This window comes from Amborella trichopoda, chromosome 1, assembly GCF_054954075.1.
Source record: "Amborella trichopoda isolate Santa Cruz 75 chromosome 1, AtrichopodaSantaCruz75HAP2 v2.0, whole genome shotgun sequence".
Lineage (NCBI taxonomy): Eukaryota > Viridiplantae > Streptophyta > Magnoliopsida > Amborellales > Amborellaceae > Amborella > Amborella trichopoda.
This window is the reverse complement of record NC_142336.1, coordinates 6,094,473-6,113,239: the sequence shown is the minus strand read 5'-3', so window position 1 is coordinate 6,113,239 and position 18,767 is coordinate 6,094,473. Positions and strand designations below refer to the sequence as shown.

The following is an 18,767-nucleotide window of genomic DNA, read 5'->3' as shown; positions in this document are numbered from 1 at the left end:
TCATGTCCTCATGGGTACAACTTTAGTTTTCTAAATAAACAAAAGAATACTAATAAAAAAATACCGAAAAGTAAGTCACAACTTGGTTAAAAATAATAAATAACATTATCAATCTAAACAAAATATTCTTAATGGTTGTAGAAAGAAAGGTGAATAAAATCTTAGCACAAATATACATATATTGTTGAACTTTAAATATTCATAATCATTAATCACCATGAAAATTTTCAAATCAAGTATCTCTTTAAATAAAATTGATAATCAATATTTGTCTCATCATAATATGTACAATTGTGAGAGGGCCATGTTGGAAATAAATAGAAATATCTTCCAAGCTTTTTCTATAATTTATTTATTTTTAAATAATGAAGAGTGAGAGATAGAGACTTGCTTATCCTTGGTAGAGAGAGAGAGAGAAACTTAAATTTCAAAATAGGACTGCACAATGATTTGAATTCATTTCATACTATTAAGATAAAATAGAATGCCCACAAATTTCTAATTTAAGGCAATAAAAAACTTCCCACAAAAACTTAGTAATTGAAACCTGTTGAATTCTAATTGAGGGCAATAAAGAACTTATCACAAATGCTTTATAATTGAAACTTGTCAAATTCTAATTTAAGGCAATAAAGAGCTTACCACCGATGCTTTATAATTGAAACATCCTAAATTATAATTTAAAGCAATAAAGAACTTACCACAAAAGCTTTGTAATTGAAACCTGCCAAATTTTAATTTAAGACAATAAAGAACTTGCAACAAAAGCTTTATAATTGAAACCTCCCAAATTCTAATTTAAGGCAATAAAGAACTTATCACAAATACTTTATAATTGAAACATGCCAAATTCTAATTTAAAGCAACAAAGAACTTACCACAAATGCTTTATAATTGAAACCTACAAAATTTTAATTTAAGACAGTAAAGAACTTACCATAAAAGCTTTATAATTGAAAACTACCAAATTCTAATTTAAGGCAAAAAAGAACTTACCACAAATGCTTTATAATTGAAACATGCTAAATTTTAATTTAAGACAATAAAGACCTTACCACAAATGCTTTGTAATAGAATTTGGGTAAATTAATCATCATAATATTCTTAAAAAATCCAATTTATAAAATACTCTAAAGGCATGTAAAGATGATAGGCAGGAAGGATTATTGTGCCCGACACTTGATTTATATTATTGGCATCCTTTACTACTCATACATGAGTGGAATAACCAAAGGACCCTTATAGAAGAAATAATAGATTCCTTTTTCTTTTTCTAATAGGTAAGAGAGAAGGAATTGTTAATGTGAGTTGCATGCTTTTATATATATATATATGAACAATTGGATAACATTGAAAAGTAATAAAGACTAGGCTTTAGAACTAGAATTACCAGGGCATAAGGTCCTAAAAAATGTATTGACTGCAAGCATTGTTCCCTAGCATAAATAGCTGCCTTTGTTTTATGGAAATGATTTTAAGATTGGTAGTTCAAAGTCAAGAACTCAATTCCCACTTAGCTATTAAGCAGTCTGCATAATCATAAGTTCACACATAAGTCTATTTCTAATTTATACAAGAATAATCAAATAGAAAATAAATCTATATAAATATTGTATGATATCTTTAACAGTCGTTCAATCATGGGTTTTTTAAGGTAAGTCAAAATAATGTGAAAAAAACCACAGATAATGCATTGGATAAAAATACATCTAGTAGCTCGTATCTATAAAACATAATTTAACTGTTGTTAGGACGCACCCCACATTATTAATGTAGACATGTTTTCTACAAGGTTATCATCTTTTACAAACATAAATCTACAACCTTGCTTTGATACCATTGTGAGTCCCAATAAAAATAATAATAAATAAATAAAATTAAAATCGATAAATAACTTACTCGAATATGTCCTTCAATCACACGAGGAATTTAAGATTCCGTACCAAATCCTATAGACCAAGCCATCTGGTGACATGCTACCTTGAGAGTCCTCTTGGTGAATCTCATTCATCTCTTTTCTATCATTCTCTCTTGATTTTCTAGAGGGATTAACTTCATTTTATAGAGAACATCTATATTTAGTAACTCTCACATTTATGATCTATAGGAGTTGAGATCCAAGTGTAACTCTTGCCTTAATTCCTTTAAGTAAAGCTAATTAGGATTAACAAGTTGTCACCAAACTGTTAATCCTATGTAATGAGTTAAACCTTAAACCTGTCATTAGTCCACTAATGACTCATATAATCTAAGCATTCCCACAATTTACAAGGAATCCAAACACACATCTGGGTTTTGCCTCTAGTGATACTGAGTTTTTTCCTCCAGTAATACATCATATTAAAGCTAAAAAATGGACCAATATATATGGCATTGCCTCAGTTAACTGCATAGGATTTTACATATACTTCAATATGGCTTTTGTACCATTATTAAAAAATGAATTTTCAGGAGAAAAATGGCTTTATATGCCTTATTTCCAACACTTTTGACCATAAAAATTAGCCCCAACAAACTTTTTTATACAATTTCAACCAAAAAATTTTTCAAAAACTTTTTAACCCAAAAACTTTTTTAATCCACCCCATTATATCTTTTAACCCAAGAACGTTTCAAAAATATTTTTTTATTATATTTTTTGCCTTTACAGTCCTTCAATGCCACGTTGAGGGCTCCTTATCTCCCACTCATATTGGGTTGAAATGGTATAAAAATGTCTGTTGGGGCTAATTTTTATAGTCAAAAGTGATTAAATGAGAGAGATAAGAGATGAGCGGGTAGGTTGAAATCCTTAAGGATTCTTTTATGCCGCATGAAAAATAAATGGAAGGAGAGTCTACTATTAAATAAAATAGAGAATTAGGGTTTTGTACGAAATTTTCCTTTTTTTAACCTAGCTTTAAATGGTCCTAAAATTACTCTTAGATAGGGTACACTACGCAATGTTAACCTCATGGTTAGGGTGTTATGCTGACCATATGTGATAAATAACTTGGCTCCTAGGAACCGTTTCAAATTTTTATAATTTGGCATTAATAATAAAAAGAGGGTGCAGTTTGTATAGAGCCTAGGCTCTTAACAATCAAATTGAAGCCTACCATAAATTGTTTCGAGAAATGTTGTTTCAATATCAGAAATCCTTGTGATAGCTTTAAAATATTTTTTCATCTTTATTTATAAATTTTAAAAGCTTCAAAAATAGTGTAGATCGACAGATCCATAAGAACTTGAAAATCTTAAAAATTGACGGTCCAAAAATGCGTTACAAAATACACTATTTCTAAAACTTGAAATCCATTTTTCTCTCGTGTCCATGCATCTTGATGTTGAGATGATCAATTCGAGGATATTTAGGCATCAAAACAACCTCTTTTAGTGAAATTTTTGAGGTAGGCTCTTATTTGATTGTTTAGAGCCTCGGCTCTATATAAATTTTTTCCATAAAAAAAATGCACATAATCACAATATAAAGTCATGCTTTTATAAACCACTTTTGGTTATGAAAACTTATTTTGCTTTTTAAAAACAATTACTTATAAGTGAATAAATTTTCTCACTTTTTCAAATAAAATGTTTTGATGCCTAGTTATCTATTATATATTTATTAAACCATAGTTAAGGGTCGGGCATGTGATGTTCATTTGGAAGAGAAATGAAACAGACAGAATAGGATAGGTGGCCCACTAAATTTAGGGTGACAAAATATACTATTAATGTGGTTACCTCCCCATTAAAAAGAGTTAGGAAATAAGATTTCCAAATATGAAAATAAGTCCAAAAGGCAAGATTTTCAATAATAATAAAAAAAAAACTATGAATATCTCTATAACAACAATTTTTATTTTTTTTTTGGGTGGCTCAAAGGTAGGCATCAGACTTGAGATGTAGGTTTGCTAAATGTCAACAACTAACCACTCGAGCCCTAATGCACTTCCTTTACAATTATAATTTTTAACTATATATCATTTTTAGCTAAACAAATAATACGTAAGTTAAAATGTGCAACACATAATCTATTGCTAGTAAAAATAAACGGTCTCGTTATATACTTTTCTTTATTTTTTTTAGTACATAGAAAATTCAATTTGAAATTTTTTTATTGAGATTAAATGTATAGGTTGAAGAGATTACAACTCCATAATTTAAAATCCTAAAACTACTCTTACATTAGGTTTTTACATAAAGAAAAATGTTTCATGCAATGGGGACCACATTTCTATATTTGCAGTAGTCTACGACGTATAAAGCATCAATCTTAAAGGTGGATGCAAATATGTAGTCTATCTAAAAACAATTGAAACTAAAATTCAAATACTTTCTTAGTAAAAAATTTTTTTTTAATTTTTAAAAGGGATTATATACAATGAAACCATATACCTTTGATATAGAGTGGTCACAATTCTTTACAATCATTTAACGTGAAATTCAATAGCTTGGATGTGTCGCGAAGTTCTTTTTGAAGTTTGAGTTTGGCCAATGTAATAATTACAACCACTCAACTTGACATCCCATAGTCAAGATTATTGTGACTATTTTGTATTAAAAATAAATGGTCTTATTATATATATATTTTTTTCAAAATTATTTATTTATTTGTATTCATGATCTCCATGTTAAAGATTACATGTATTTGAAAATTAAATCCAAAAATCTATCTCAAATTTTTTTTTTTTAAGAGGTGACTCATTTCTACACACTCATGAAACCGCGTCCCAACGGCACCCTTACTACATAAAAGGAGTAAATGGGCAAATACTCCTGCGGGAGTATAGAATCTTTTGAATTTCCCTTATAAAATTAGTACAAGAAAACATTTTGGCTTTTGCCGCCGACTGACGGAAGCGCTGACATCCCGTTTCCTCTCCAATCACTTCTCTCTCCTCTCTCTCTCCTCGAATTTTAACTCTTCTCTCTCTCTCTCCTCGAATTTCAACTCTTCTCTCTCTCTCTCCTCGAATTTTAACTCTTCTCTCTCTCTCTCTCCTCGAATTTTAACTCTTCTCTCTCTCTCTCTCTCTTTGAATGTTAAGTCGCTCTCACTATCTTCTGCTCTCTCCCCTTAGTCACTGGTGTTAGAATTTGTCACCGCCTCTCTCTCTCTCTACTTTCTCTCTCTAACATTTATTTCTTTTGTGTCCCTCTTCATAAGACGTAATACGATAATGAGCATCATTTTAAATTCATTCCAACGTCTTATGTGTCCGCTGTATCCCCCATAATTAATCACTTAATTAAAAACTTAATTTTGGCGGGCGTTTCTATTTATATGAACACATTCAGATTCATATTTGTTGCAGAGCTCGAAGCGTATGAATCGTATATCAACCATATATTTTGTTCATACACCTCAGAGGTGGTGAGTTATTATATCTTGATCTTATATGGATCGTATTAGGGCAGTATATTTACACGCATCTTGTTTCGAGGATTTATTTGTTTTTGATAAGTATTTCGAGGTATTTATAGCCATTGCCCTGTGCCCTTTTGATCATTTTTTAAAGCTTTTTGTGTTTTTATACGTTATTATTTATTTATTTTATAAGTATTTCGAGGTATTTATAGCCATTGTCCTGTTCCCTTTTGATCATTTTTTAAAGATTTTTGTGTTTTTATACAGTGTATGTTTTTGCAGTGCACTCCTTCCATTTTACAATTGTATAAATTTTATTTCATTTTTTTTGTTGTTATGTGTATTCCATTTTTGGTTTTTTTAAATTTTCCTGGATCAGTTCTCTGTGAATTATTTGATGTTTTATTTCATTTTATTTTTCGAAATTTTTGGCGCATTCGGGTATGAAATTCTGTCTTTAAAGAGGAAGGATTACTCCTTTTGAGGATTTTTGCGGTGCATATGTAATTCTACATTTTAAGGTTGCAGTTTTATATAAACTTTTTTCATCTTATATGCCTTTTTTTTCTTTTATTTATTTATTCATTTTTCTGTTTCTGTTTCTGTTTCTTTTCTCATTTTTTAAAATTTAAACGCCACTGGCTTCCGTATATTTAGACGAAAAAGCGTATAGTTATACGCTATATAGGCGGCAGCGGCACAGGCATCTGGATCGATTTCAGGACATAATTTGCGCATCTATAGGGGACACTTTTTGAAATTTTTATTTTTGAAGACGGTAAAAAGTAAAAAATGGCTACAAATCAAATGTTTTTTTTTTTTTTTTTAATGTTCTATGTTTTATACGCATATAAGCTCGAATATTTTCTAAATTCACAAGAGAAAAAACTAAAAATATTTTCAAGTGGATTTTCCTTATTATTCTACGTAATTTTTAGGTTTCGTTGTTTATTTTTATGAAATTTGTAATTCGAAGGCTTCTCCATTTCTGTTTCTGTTGTCTCTTTTTCTAGAGCCTATTTGTTAATTTTTTGGTGGTGTATACCTCAATGCACTCGAAATTATTTCATAGTTCTAATTTTATTAAGGCCTTTTTTTTTTTAAACGAATTACATTTATGGTTGTTTTGAAATTCTCAAGCGGGTAAACTTGTTAACCTGTTGATAAAGCTGTGATTTTAATTTATTTATACAGATATTGATATATAGAAAAGAAAAGCAAGAAGAGAAAAATAATATGCAATTTATTTTACTAAAGAAATACCTAATTTATTGATAAGGTCGGAGAAGAGCATTCAGTTTATACAAAACGTATTTCTTCTTTATAGTTTGAGACTATCTCGGTGATGATATATTGAGAAAATAGGTTTTTTTATTTATTCATGAATTTGTTTTCTAGTGTATTTTTAGTTCAGCGATCTCTGTTATAAGAAGGTAGAGATTCTTGGCTTCTCTCTTTGTTTATTATTTTGATTCATATATGTCGAACGAAGTATATCCCTTATTGTATATAAAAGAAAGAAAAAAACAGAAAGATAGGAGAATATGGTGTAAGAACTCTCAAAAACCTTTTCTTTTACTAAGTATGGGAAGAGCATTTAACTAACATGTGTTTAGTTTAGATAATTGAAATCCTGTTAGTAAGATTGTTGAAAAGAATTTAGTGTTTGGATAGGTTTTTTCATCTTCACTTCAATTGTTCAAGATTTGGTTCTAATGGCTGAGTATCGAGAAGCTCTTCTGAAGACTGATAAAGTTTACTATGAGAACTGTCCGGGGTGTAAGCAAGACCGAGTCAAGGAACTTCAAAAGGGTTTTCCTTTGAAAGAATGTACTTCTATTGGTGTCATTGTTCTTTGTAATGGTAAGTAGGCTTATTGTAAAACTACTATTACTTAATCCATTTGCAATTGTGTTAATTTTATTTATATTTGTCTTTGAACGCAAGATCATCATATAATATAAATTTGAGCTAGTGAATGCATTATCTGCTAATGCTCTTTAGGAAGTGATGAACTTCAATATAGTTTTTATATGCATTAAGATTATGTGTCGGTATTTATGGAATTGATTCAAATTTTAATATTATAAAGCAGACATTGGATTGCAATTGTAGTTGGGAACCAAATTTGGATGCATGTTTTAGAGCATTTGTTATGCATTGCATCATCTAAGTTCATGAAAAATGTAGCTCTTCTTTTTCTAACAACTGTTTACAAGAGCTGTTTTATGATAAGCCTCTTGATTGGGCATACGTTTAAGGCATTAATTCTCACTAACATGTATCCCTCTCTATACTAGGTTAATTGAGTTTTTTTAGCTCATTAAGGTTGATAGGAAATTGGGAGTCAATGTCTTTATTACAATGACAACTCAGGTGAAAATGCAGAGGAAATGAACCTGAATACTGAATAAGGTAAGCATAAAAGAGTGAAGCGTTGCAATCATTTGGAGCTTGTGAGAAATTGCAACCTGATTGTTGTATTATGAGAAATTGCAACCAGACAATTCAGCTTGTTTTTACGACAATGATCAGAAAGCTGTGATGACTTAAAGAATTGGATGACTGAATATGGTTTCTTGTAGTTCATGAACTCTCCTAGTGAAGGGGTGTAATTGGACAACATCTGTTGATATAGAAGAAATCGATGTACGTGCTTATGTTAGATTTATTGGCAACTTAAGTACACAAGGATGACATAATTTTCTAAAATAGTGAGGTTTATGGTGAAACAATACATGCAAAGCCTTGGAAAGAGTAAGCATGATGTCGTTATAAGAATAGTGGGTATTAAAGAGATGACTTGGAAAAGGTATTATCACTAGCCTCATCCCTGGTTGTCACTACCTTCCCGGATGTTGATATGTTGTGCTCATCACTGTTTTCTCACCATAAATGGTTATGCTATTTACAGTGCACACTATATTCAAAGAAGGTTGAAGAATGGCTTATTCTACTACCTATCTTTGTAATGCCATTTAAAGTGTCCACCATATTCAACAAAAGGTTAAAGAATGACATATCCATACGCCCCATCTTCCTAACATAACATTTGATAGCAGGCATCTTTACTAAAGAGTTGGGAATGATAGGCTCAAAATTTAGGCTAAAAAATTTGGAATAATAAACCACCTTATACCTTGGGGGGAGGGCTTGTTAGAATATGGGCAATGTTGCCCTTAGCTCTTTCCTCTTCCAGTGGTACATGTATTACGAGTATAGTTCCTATTTTTTCCTCCTCACAAGAAGCAGCAAACCATTTAAGTGTGATGATACCTTGTATTCTTAGTACTTAATTGGATTGGTTGGTGTTCTATATGCAATGAGAAGAAAATCCGACACTTCCTTGTGCAATTTAGTGGCACTCTAATATAGAGAAATTCTTGCTTCTTTTTTATGTTGAACACTAGCTAATACCACAGATTATTTGATTCTAAGCAGGGGAAAAGTATTTTTCTATTGCATCATTGTGTTATACATATTTTAAAAAGAGCATAAGATTATGAAAGATGATGAGCATATTCCTCACATGACAAAGAAGGATGGAGATAAAGAATGACCATGATAAAAGAAAATATATGCTTAAAATTTATCTGTTAGGCCTGTAGTAACTTGTATATCAGCCCTAAATGCTTCATTATTCACTTAAGAGTCTCTCAAATTATATTGTTTTTGACACCTTCCACCTCTCAATTTGAGGGTAAGTGTTTATATATCTATTTTATTTTTTGTTCATGCATATTTATGGTTTATTTTTATTTTTATTTTTATTTTTTTTTTGCATATTTCAGTGGTAATTAAAGTCTTGTATGCCTTTATGTGCATGCATATGAGTCAATGAATTGCTGAAAACTATGTTGTAAATGCTCCTAGAAAACTGTAATCTAAGTAGATTTTTGTATCACCATTTTCTTTTTATTAGAAGTTACCAGCATGTTATGACTCCATAAACGAGAAGCAGTGGCCTATAGCTTTTGATGTGTCTAAGGCTTCACCTGGCTGCCACTGGGATTGCCTTCAATATGTTAGATAAATATGTTAGAATGCTTTTTAATCCCTAATTTTTATTTATTTTTGGTTGGTTAGAAGTTTTCACTTTTGAAATAAAGCATTAGTTATTTGTTTTCAAATGGCAAGTGATATTCTTAACTAACAATGTTCGCTTCCTATGTTTTTACAGTGCTGCCAATATCCTCATTGTTCCCATTCCTATACTTCATGGTACGTCACCTACATGAGCTTTAGAAGACGCATGTTAAGTCATTGTTTATCACTTCCTATGATATTTATGACCCTCTGTTTTTCTTGTCATTCTAGTCTGTTTGTGTGTGTGTGTGTGTGTGTGTGTGTGTGTGTGAGAGAGAGAGAGAGAGAGAGAGAGAGAGAGAGAGAGAGAGCGAGAGAGAGAGAGAGAGAGATAGATCTACAAAGGTTTTGAAGAAGCATAATTTCTCCTTTTAGCTTGTACCTCACACGATCATCTTCATATATGCATTAAATTAGGAAAACTTATTAATGAGAGATTTACCCATCCGTCAATTTTCAACAATTTATGACTCATGATGATGTGTTTTTTGATGGGCTTTTTGAAATGTGATCAAAAGAATGGTGGGCTATATGAAATTAGGTCAATAGAATCGAGTGAGATGTTAACTACTTCAACTTTTAGGTATGATTTGATAGATTTCCCTAGTGGTAGAGGAGACCTGATGATAAACTATTCTTGTTAACATTGCGTTGTGTAGTGTAGTGTGCAAGTTCACCCAGATTGCCAAAGAAACCATTGATTCTGGGTTGACAATTAGAGAAAAGAATGGTGGGCTATATGAAATTAGGTCAATAGAACCGAGTGAGATGTTAACTACTTCAACTTTTAGGTATGATTTGATAGATTTCCCTAGTGGTAGAGGAGACCTGATGATAAACTATTCTTGTTAACATTGCGTTGTGTAGTGTAGTGTGCAAGTTCACCCAGATTGCCAAAGAAACCATTGATTCTGGGTTGACAATTAGAGAGAAGAACTGCTTCACTAAATCTCTAGACAGTTAAGAGAAACTTCCAGTGCTAGGGATGTGAAGTTGTCAAGTGGAAGGAATGATCATGTCAATGTAGTAAACATAAACTAGCTACCATATTGATTTAGTGAACATAATATAGAATATGTATGATGCTTGTCAAAGCATTCTCATTTGCCATAGGTCGGTCACAATAAGAGAACCCATTCCAAAACAGCAAAAGGGAATTCAATTCCATGCACATCCTAGGAGAAACTAAAGAACAGCTAAAATATTCATGACCATCACAAGGCAATACTAAGAAATAAAAAGTACGATGACTTGAGGAGTTCGCAAGAAAGTTCATTATGTGCAGCAGTTCAAGGAATTCAATTGAAGGTAAACTGGTCCTGAATTTCAAAAAATATAGTCGATTTAATTTTATAAATATTCAATATAGCCTCATAAGGCTATCATTTGCTTAGTGATTTGATAAAAGTTTCTTAAAATGATCTAGGTGAGGTCTAAAAAGTTCCCTAGAGATGCTGGCCAAGGTTAGATTATGTAGCCAGTTGCAGCTTGTCTTTTTAGTGGAGTGTTGCAGCAGCAATTACCTAAATGTTCAAGTTAAAGTCTGTTTATATGTTATGTTGTTCTGTTGAGAGTTGCCCCTTAAAAGTTTTGCTCTAGTTCTTGACGGAGGGCCATGATTTTTTTTTTTATTTGTGCAGATTAGAGATTTTAATATTGCAAAAAAGGTGGAAGATATTGGATATTATGCTGGATTTGTGGGTATGCCCAATTCAACAATCATGTTTAGGGCCATTTATTGAATGAGTATATAGTTCACGACCTTTGATGTCGTACATCTGGTGTTGGTAACAAGTAGAAGCTGTATTTAAGTATTAATGGTTGTCATATTTTGCTGATGGTCTGGTTTTCCCATTTAGGTTCATCATTTATGTTCGGAAGATTTTTGACTTCATTCCTTTGGGGAATGGCTGCTGATCGATATGGGCGTAAGCCAATAATAATATTGGGGACCTTATCAGTGTTAGTAACCATAAACCGTAAAATTTATTATTTTTCCATCCTTGAAAGTTGTGAGGTTGATGATTGAGATACAATTTTTGAATTAATAATATTCATTTTGGTATGGATCAATCTTTATTCCAGAGTAGTATTCAACACTCTTTTTGGGCTTAGTGTGAACTTCTGGATGGCAATTGCAATGAGGTTTCTCCATGGATCTTTCAATGGTATGCTTGGCCCTTTAAAGGTACAAAGTATTAATGATGCAGCATGCAATGCAATCATAGTTAAACGGATCTTTTGAAACTTACAATATCAATATTTAAAAACTAGCCTGAGGTCCATTCCTGTGTTTCATTCATTAACTGCAAATGTCTTTTAGATGTCATAAATTAAGACAATACACTTTTGCACTTACTAGCTTTTAGAATGGATTTTGATATCTTTCTATCTTCTCTTGAATGACTTCCAGGCCTATGCTACTGAAGTTCTTCGAGAAGAATATCAAGCTTTGGGATTGTCCATTGTATGCAGCTTGGTCCATTGATAAATTTTCAATTATTTTATGTAATAAACCAGTCCAAAAAAATACGTTTTCAATCCAAAATGTTCTTTTCAGGTTGGTACAGCATGGGGAATAGGTCTAATTGTTGGGCCTGCATTAGGAGGGTACTTCGCACAGGTATGTTTTATATCTACTCTTCTATGACAATAGCCACTGAAACTATTGCATCTTCAAAATTGATTTAAGGATCTTTTTTATTTTCATATATATTTGAAGTGAGAATTGCATCTAATGTTGATGACCACTGTTGGAGCCTTCAAAAGCTTATTTCTTATTTTAATTACCTTAGTATCTCGTGACATTTCGATCGAACATACATCTATGAAATCCATGATCAATTTGTGGTTGCTGTATGTTTGCTTTAGGATTATGTAGTTCTATTTCTTTTTCTTCATGGTACAATGATGATGATCTTCATGTTTGAGAATGTATGTGTTATAAATTGGATAAACAACATATTCTTCCACCTGTTTCTTCTTATAAAAAAATTGCTCATCTCAATTTTTCTTGTTGTGCATCTATCTATGCATGACTAATAAGTATGTATCTCAGCCTGCAGATAAATATCCAAATATTTTCTCCAAAAGCTCAATATTTGGGAGGTATGTAGTCACTATGTCTTTTTGAGCTTCGCTGATTAATTGTGTTTCAATTTTTTTTTCAGCGTATAAAATATCGTATTTCATTTTGAAAGATGTCTCATTTTACAGGTTTCCGTATTTCCTGCCATGCCTTTGTATATCACTCTTTGCGGCTATTGTGTTTATTGCTTCCTTTTGGCTTCCAGTAAGTTTAGTCCATCCCATTTATGTTAATACCATCACTTACTTTTGGTATCGCCTTTTGTTATGTATACATTTTATTGGCTTAATTGGTCACTATTGCATTAATAGTTCATTCGTGAGACATTAAACCTGCAATCTTAGAAAATGTCCTCACACTCAATACTTTTGAATGTCATATGTATTGGGAAATAGTAGAGCAGGTAAGAAAATGTGAAAATTTCCATCAATCCAAACTTCTTTGGATAAATTTTCTGGGAAAAAATTATGACTCTTAAGGGCTCTAGTTCTTTGTAGGTAATATGGAAGAAAGTGAGCATATTTCATTGATTTGGAATAATGGATTGAGTCCTTGCATGCCATTATGTGTAACAAATGACCAACATATGTGGGAGTGGTTTTTGTACCTTTATTTAACAGAACTATTTACAACAGTAGGTCCACAAATTCAATGATTCAAAAATGATTTCGATTTTCAATAATTAATTTTAAAAAATAAGCTATGATATAGTGGTTAGTGACTCTTGGATTGTTTTTGTAGGAAACACTACACATGAATCACCCAGAGACAGAGGAAGGATTTGACTGCTCTGATGCTCTAGAAGCTGCTTCAGGTGGTTCTGTTATGAAAGAAAATGGGGCAGAAGTTGAAGAAAGAGCCCAAAATTTTCAAACATCCATCTGGAAAAATTGGCCCTTGATGGCTAATATAATTATATACTGCATTTTTTCACTTCATGAGATGTCCTACACAGAGGCAGGTTTTCTTGTGAACAATTCGTATATGGACTGATTCTTTGTAACTAGGAGACAGTATATTGTCATTCCGCAATATATTTGGTTTAATCTGCAATCGGTTTTTATTTTGTGTTTATATTTTTGTATCTATCTGTGTGGTCCATTGGCTTAGATAGTCGATACTAGAAAAATGTCATTTGTATCTGTGTAAATTGCATATTTTCTTTATATTTCATGTGAAATATAAGAAATGAGATTTAGAATTAAATATTGAATATAAGGCGATGTTCCCTAAAACAACACACCAGAAAAATATGCCATTCGTGCTGAGCTTAGCACCTTTCTGCAAGTTCTATGTCCTGTGTGTCTCCAATTACTTGATGATATCATATACATGAGTAATTTCACTTGTTTGGTCATTCCTTTGGTATCTCACATCTTTTTCTAAATGTTTTCTCCATAAGTAGCACATTTCACAGGCAATTTTGATGTGCTCATTTTAGAAAATGTTTTTGTATCTCAACATCTTAATGCAGTGACATTACGAAATTGGCATCACAACTTTTATGATTCACTGACCAACTTCTCATTTACAGATATTTTCTCTTTGGGCTGTCAGCCCTAGAAGACTTGGTGGCATGGGGTTTTCTTCTCAGGATGTGGGCCAAGTTCTTGCAATCTCCGGTATGAAATGCACACATTTGTGAGGTTTTTACTTCATTACATGTTTGGCATATTGTTATAGAAAACTGTGATTAAGTTGCTTGTCTTTATCACAAATATGGTAGAATAATGCATGTTCTAGAAAAACATTTGTCAGACTTGAGAGTTTCTCTATTTATTTCCTTTTATATTGTTCGAAATGTTATCTTAATCTGTTTGTTTTTCTTATTCCATTAGGTTGTGGTCTGTTATTTTCACAACTTTATCTATTTCCAAAGGTAGAGAAGATCCTTGGGCCCATTCCATTGGCCCGAATTGGAGGGGTATACATTCAATCAAATTCTGGATTTTTTTTATTTTTATTTTTGATAGGAAATCAGGCTTACATTTGGGGACTGATTGCATTGTAGGTGCAACCAAGGGGTGTATAATTCTAAAGAAATTAAAGGGGACTTATCCAACCAAACTTACATCTTGCATATGATCTCTGCTTGCAGGTTTTAACCATACCTTTGATAGCATGTTACCCATTGATAGCGAAGCTTACTGGTTTCGCTCAGAAATTCACAATTAATTGTGCTTCTTTGTTGAAGAATTCTGTGTCTGTAAGTGTTTGGTTGCTCTGTGTAAGAATGTGTTCCATATCAATTTGTTTTGCTTCCAAGAAACAAGAAAAAAAATCTTCACGTATTTGAATTTAACAAGGAGATATGCTGAGAAATTATTTCTTGGATGTACAAAATGCAAATATGATACCCCAAGATTATGATTTTCTACAGTTTGGCAAAAGACCGTCCCAAAGTTAGCAAGTATGGCTACTGCATGACAGACTAAACAACTTCACCTCTAGTAGTTTTTGACCAAAAATGAGCATTTATTGTATGGAAGACAATGATGCCAATTTATTTTGTCACACCCATCATCTCTTTTTAGATAATTTCTATTTTTTTGTATCCCTTTCCTTCTACGCATCAGTTATTCTGTTGGTTATTCAGTCTCGCAGGCCCATAGATGAAGTATTTTCTTTTTTGTTATATTTCCCACTCTATCTTTCATGTGCCAATCGCTTACTTCTGCTTAATGTTTAAATTTATCACAGGTTACAATTATGACTGCATTGTTCATAATGCAAAACAATTCAGTGGTATTCTTTGCTTAACCCCAATGTATTCCTTTTTTATATATCGGTTCATTCTCAGAGTTCAATAATCTACTCAGTTCTCATTATATTATGTGGGCTCTGCATTCTCAATTTCCCCTTACATATATTTGTTTCCAGCCACAACACCAAAGAGGTGCGGCAAATGGAATTGCAATGACTGCGATGTCCCTATTCAAAGCAGTAGGACCAGCAGCGGCAGGTGCTATGTGAGTATAATGTATACCTTTATTTTTTTTATCATGTATCAAAATACATGAAAGTGCATTTCTCATGATATTATTCTGTTTTCTGACTTAGTGTTGAAAGCAAAATCATTTCGCATAATTTTCAATTAATGAAGCATAGAATACAGGACTAAGCAACAGAGAAACAATTGGTTAATCATATCTTCAATATAGTTCTTTTTTTTAAAACGAAGCATAATGCCAGGAAAGCAACTGAAAAAAGACCTCTCTTGCCTGTAATGATTTAACATAAAATCACATCTTCCAATGCAGCCACCTTTATTTCTTAACATTGTTATCTTACTAAATACACAAAATCTAGAAGTTTTCCTTATTCTTTTCCCTGATAATTAACTCTAGGAGAGGAATTTTATATCTCATACTTATTAAAAGAAAATCTTATTTATCTTGAAAAATGGAGCCTTTTTTTCACTCACATTTTCCCGTTTTTTGCCTATGAAATGCCACATTCACTTGCTCTAAATATCCTGAATGGGGGTCTGATGCCATGTATGCTATCAAGTTAGGATAATTATGTTTTTCTAGGTAAAGAACTATATAGCTTTTGTGATTTCAAAAACCCGCTCTTCCATTCTCAGTTCAAAGTGAAATAATGCATCCCTCTATGCATTATAGGCTTACAATTTATTACCCTAGTATAGGCTTAGATTTCATGTGAGCAAACTAGATACCGGAGTCAAACACCATCGCACAACTAAACTAAATGTAACGTGGGTATTTACTGTAATTTATCAGAAAAATAAGTGGCTTATTCTGTGTATAACATAATGGCATATACTTTTTATATGCAATAGAACAAAATAATAAAATTATGTGACATTCGCAAAATTTATGAAAACATAGTAAACTTGGGCAACATTTATGCTTGCACTGCAAATCATTGTATGGCCCCGATTCGAGCTGACTGCCCACCTCGGACATATCCTGCTTTGATTTGATGGGTTTTTAATTATCATTTATCTTGTTTGTAGATTTTACACTTGAGTGTTAGATATTCTTATTTGATGGTTGTATATTTGCAGATTTTCATGGTGCCAAACTCATCAAGATGCTTTCTACTTTCCAGGTACTGCTGTTAGACGTTTATACTATGAACAATTTTATGTCCATCCACAATAAATAAAAAATAAAAACAAATTCTTTATAAAAAAAGGGCAATTCTATGCATACACATATATACATATATAAAGAAGACAACACTACTTTCAATTTGGCCTTTTGATAAGGCTGAACTAGCTAGTTTGGTTCCTTAAAATGACCCCATTTCTGATTCGTTACTTTCTGCAAATTAATCCCTTTTTTGATTGCGCAGGCGTATCGATGGTTTTCTTCATAATGAATGTCTTGATGGTTTTGGTGGTGGTCTTAACAATTGAATCCTTTTTACCAAAATCATGTACTAAACCATACGAAGAAGTGCAGAAAGAGAAGTTTAAACCTATGGGTTGATCAAATTGTCTCTCCAAGGAAATATCTTTTTTTGATTTATAAAGCAAGTAGAATAGCTATTTTTGCTTGGTACATTGGCCCATTGTCCTCTGTGCATTGTATAGGCAGCAAAAAGCAGGTGGGGTGGCAATGTGGATACCAATTGAAATTACCGTTTTGCCATGGACACTCTCGTCCTTTGTCTTGATTATTATTATTATGGGCAATGATTTCATGCAACATGCAACCGTTGTATTGTATAGTAACATGATGCAACAATCTTAAAAATCTATTTTATGGTTATTTGTTTGATCCAAAATTTGAAATATGCACTCTTTTCATTCTAATGGACAATCACAAAAAAAGAAAAAAATGAAAACACAACTTAGAAAGTATATTTTTAGTCCAATTAACAGAGGCCGTTCATTTTAGTGAGACGCTTAGATATAGGCTTTAGAAGGAATTTTTCATTTCCAATTTTTTTGGATGGTTTTATTATCATTAGATGAACAATGTTAAAAAGGAAAAAAATGATTTTGAATTTATAAAGGTTAAGATTTTGAAATTCACAAAATGAATGGTCTAGTTTGAAGGGGATTCATTTTGACCATATTTAGGGTTCAAATTGAACTATTTTTTTTTGGGATTGATTATTGAGATGAAGAGAGTGTGTGTGTAAAATTTGGTGTAATACAAATACCACAAACATGGTTTTCTAAAAGTGTTGTTGCATTATATTGTGATACAACCGTTGTATTGGGTCATTGCCGTTTTATTATTTGCGAGCCCAAAAGATATTCTTTTTTTTTAGATAAGTAGCCCAAGTGATTTTCTGCTCCCATGGGAGCATGCTATCTATTAGGTCTCCCTAGTAAAAGCACACTAGAAGTGTTTTAGGACCACAACACCTGAGGATGTAGCCTTTTTTTTTTATCAACAATGTTACTCTAATTTATGGAAAAAGTTTATATACGGATGCAACTTTATAATGTAGAACTACGGATGCACCTCAAAAATCCATTGGAAAGGGTAGTTTTAATGTTGAAAAACGTTTTGATTGATCATCTCGACATTGAGATGTACGACCATGAAAAATATAAAAATTTAAAGTCTCAGAAATAGTGCATTTTACAACATATTATCGACACTGTCTATTTTCAAGATTTTCATATGTTTATAAATCTACTTGATTTTAATCATTTTTAAAATTTAAAATTTTATAATTAGATATAAAAATAGATTTCGAGATAATCCTAAGAACATTTTACATCAAAATTATACATCATGATAAAATTTGAAGGTGCACTTTACGAATGCATCCATATGCCACCTGCACCCTTCTTTTAATAGCCAGATGAGATTATTCAACGACTTTATTCTACGTTTGGCCTAATGGATATTCCCATAAGCAATGCTTAGTACACTTGGAGTAACAATAGTATCTTTAATTCATTGTTGTTAAATATAAAAAATATGAATAGTGGGCCCATACCATTTAGATTAGATTTTGGTGTAGCTAAAAGATAAGGAGGTGGGGGAGTTGGTAAAAAGAACATGGGAAAATACAATTGTGCATGGATGGGCTTGGCATAGGGTGCATAAGAAACTTCTAAAGGTCAAGAACAAGTTATTGGAGTGAAAAAAGAGTAGTAATTTTTATGTCAAAGACAAATTGGAGGGAGTTTTACAAAATATACAGCAGATTGATTAACAAATTCAGTTGAATAGTGTCATTATTGCTGAGTTGGAGGGGAAAATGAGATAATTCATCATACGTTGCATGAATTGTTAAAAATGGAAGACATAT

General features: G+C 31.9%; 1 protein-coding gene across 14 annotated transcripts; it reads left to right on the top strand.

Moving 5' to 3' along the window:
- The first annotated feature begins 5,290 nt into the window (after nt 1-5,290).
- On the top strand, nt 5,291-17,279 carry LOC18426157 (protein ZINC INDUCED FACILITATOR-LIKE 1). Of its 14 annotated transcripts, none has more exons than XR_016049850.1 (18): nt 5,291-5,356; nt 7,025-7,213; nt 9,531-9,571; nt 11,077-11,137; nt 11,296-11,398; nt 11,522-11,624; nt 11,850-11,903; nt 11,997-12,059; nt 12,495-12,544; nt 12,653-12,728; nt 13,266-13,481; nt 14,059-14,146; nt 14,363-14,448; nt 14,623-14,730; nt 15,225-15,291; nt 15,405-15,493; nt 16,555-16,598; nt 16,845-17,279. XR_016049850.1 is itself a non-coding variant. In XM_020662379.2 (18 exons), exons 2-18 carry the CDS (start codon nt 7,066-7,068, stop codon nt 16,979-16,981), a joined length of 1,512 nt encoding a protein of 503 aa, XP_020518038.1. In that variant the 5' UTR covers nt 5,291-5,356; nt 7,025-7,065; the 3' UTR covers nt 16,982-17,279. The 14 variants fall into 14 exon arrangements, 6 of the variants coding, with proteins under 6 accessions (XP_020518038.1, XP_020518037.1, XP_088715157.1 ...); XR_016049864.1 differs by lacking the exon at nt 14,623-14,730 and adding an exon at nt 14,536-14,622 and having other exon boundaries at nt 15,225-15,269; XR_016049863.1 differs by having other exon boundaries at nt 14,536-14,730; nt 15,225-15,269.
- The last annotated feature ends 1,488 nt before the right edge of the window (nt 17,280-18,767 follow it).

Bases quoted from the DNA above. Each gene is read 5' to 3' on its own strand.
- LOC18426157 (XM_020662378.2), top strand. From the start codon at position 5,310: ATGAATCGTATATCAACCATATATTTTGTTCATACACCTCAGAGGTG. The intron at 11,399-11,521 runs GTTAGTAACCAT...TCTTTATTCCAG, and splicing joins ATATTGGGGACCTTATCAGT to AGTAGTATTCAACACTCTTT. The intron at 14,731-15,224 runs GTAAGTGTTTGG...AATTTATCACAG, and splicing joins TGTTGAAGAATTCTGTGTCT to GTTACAATTATGACTGCATT.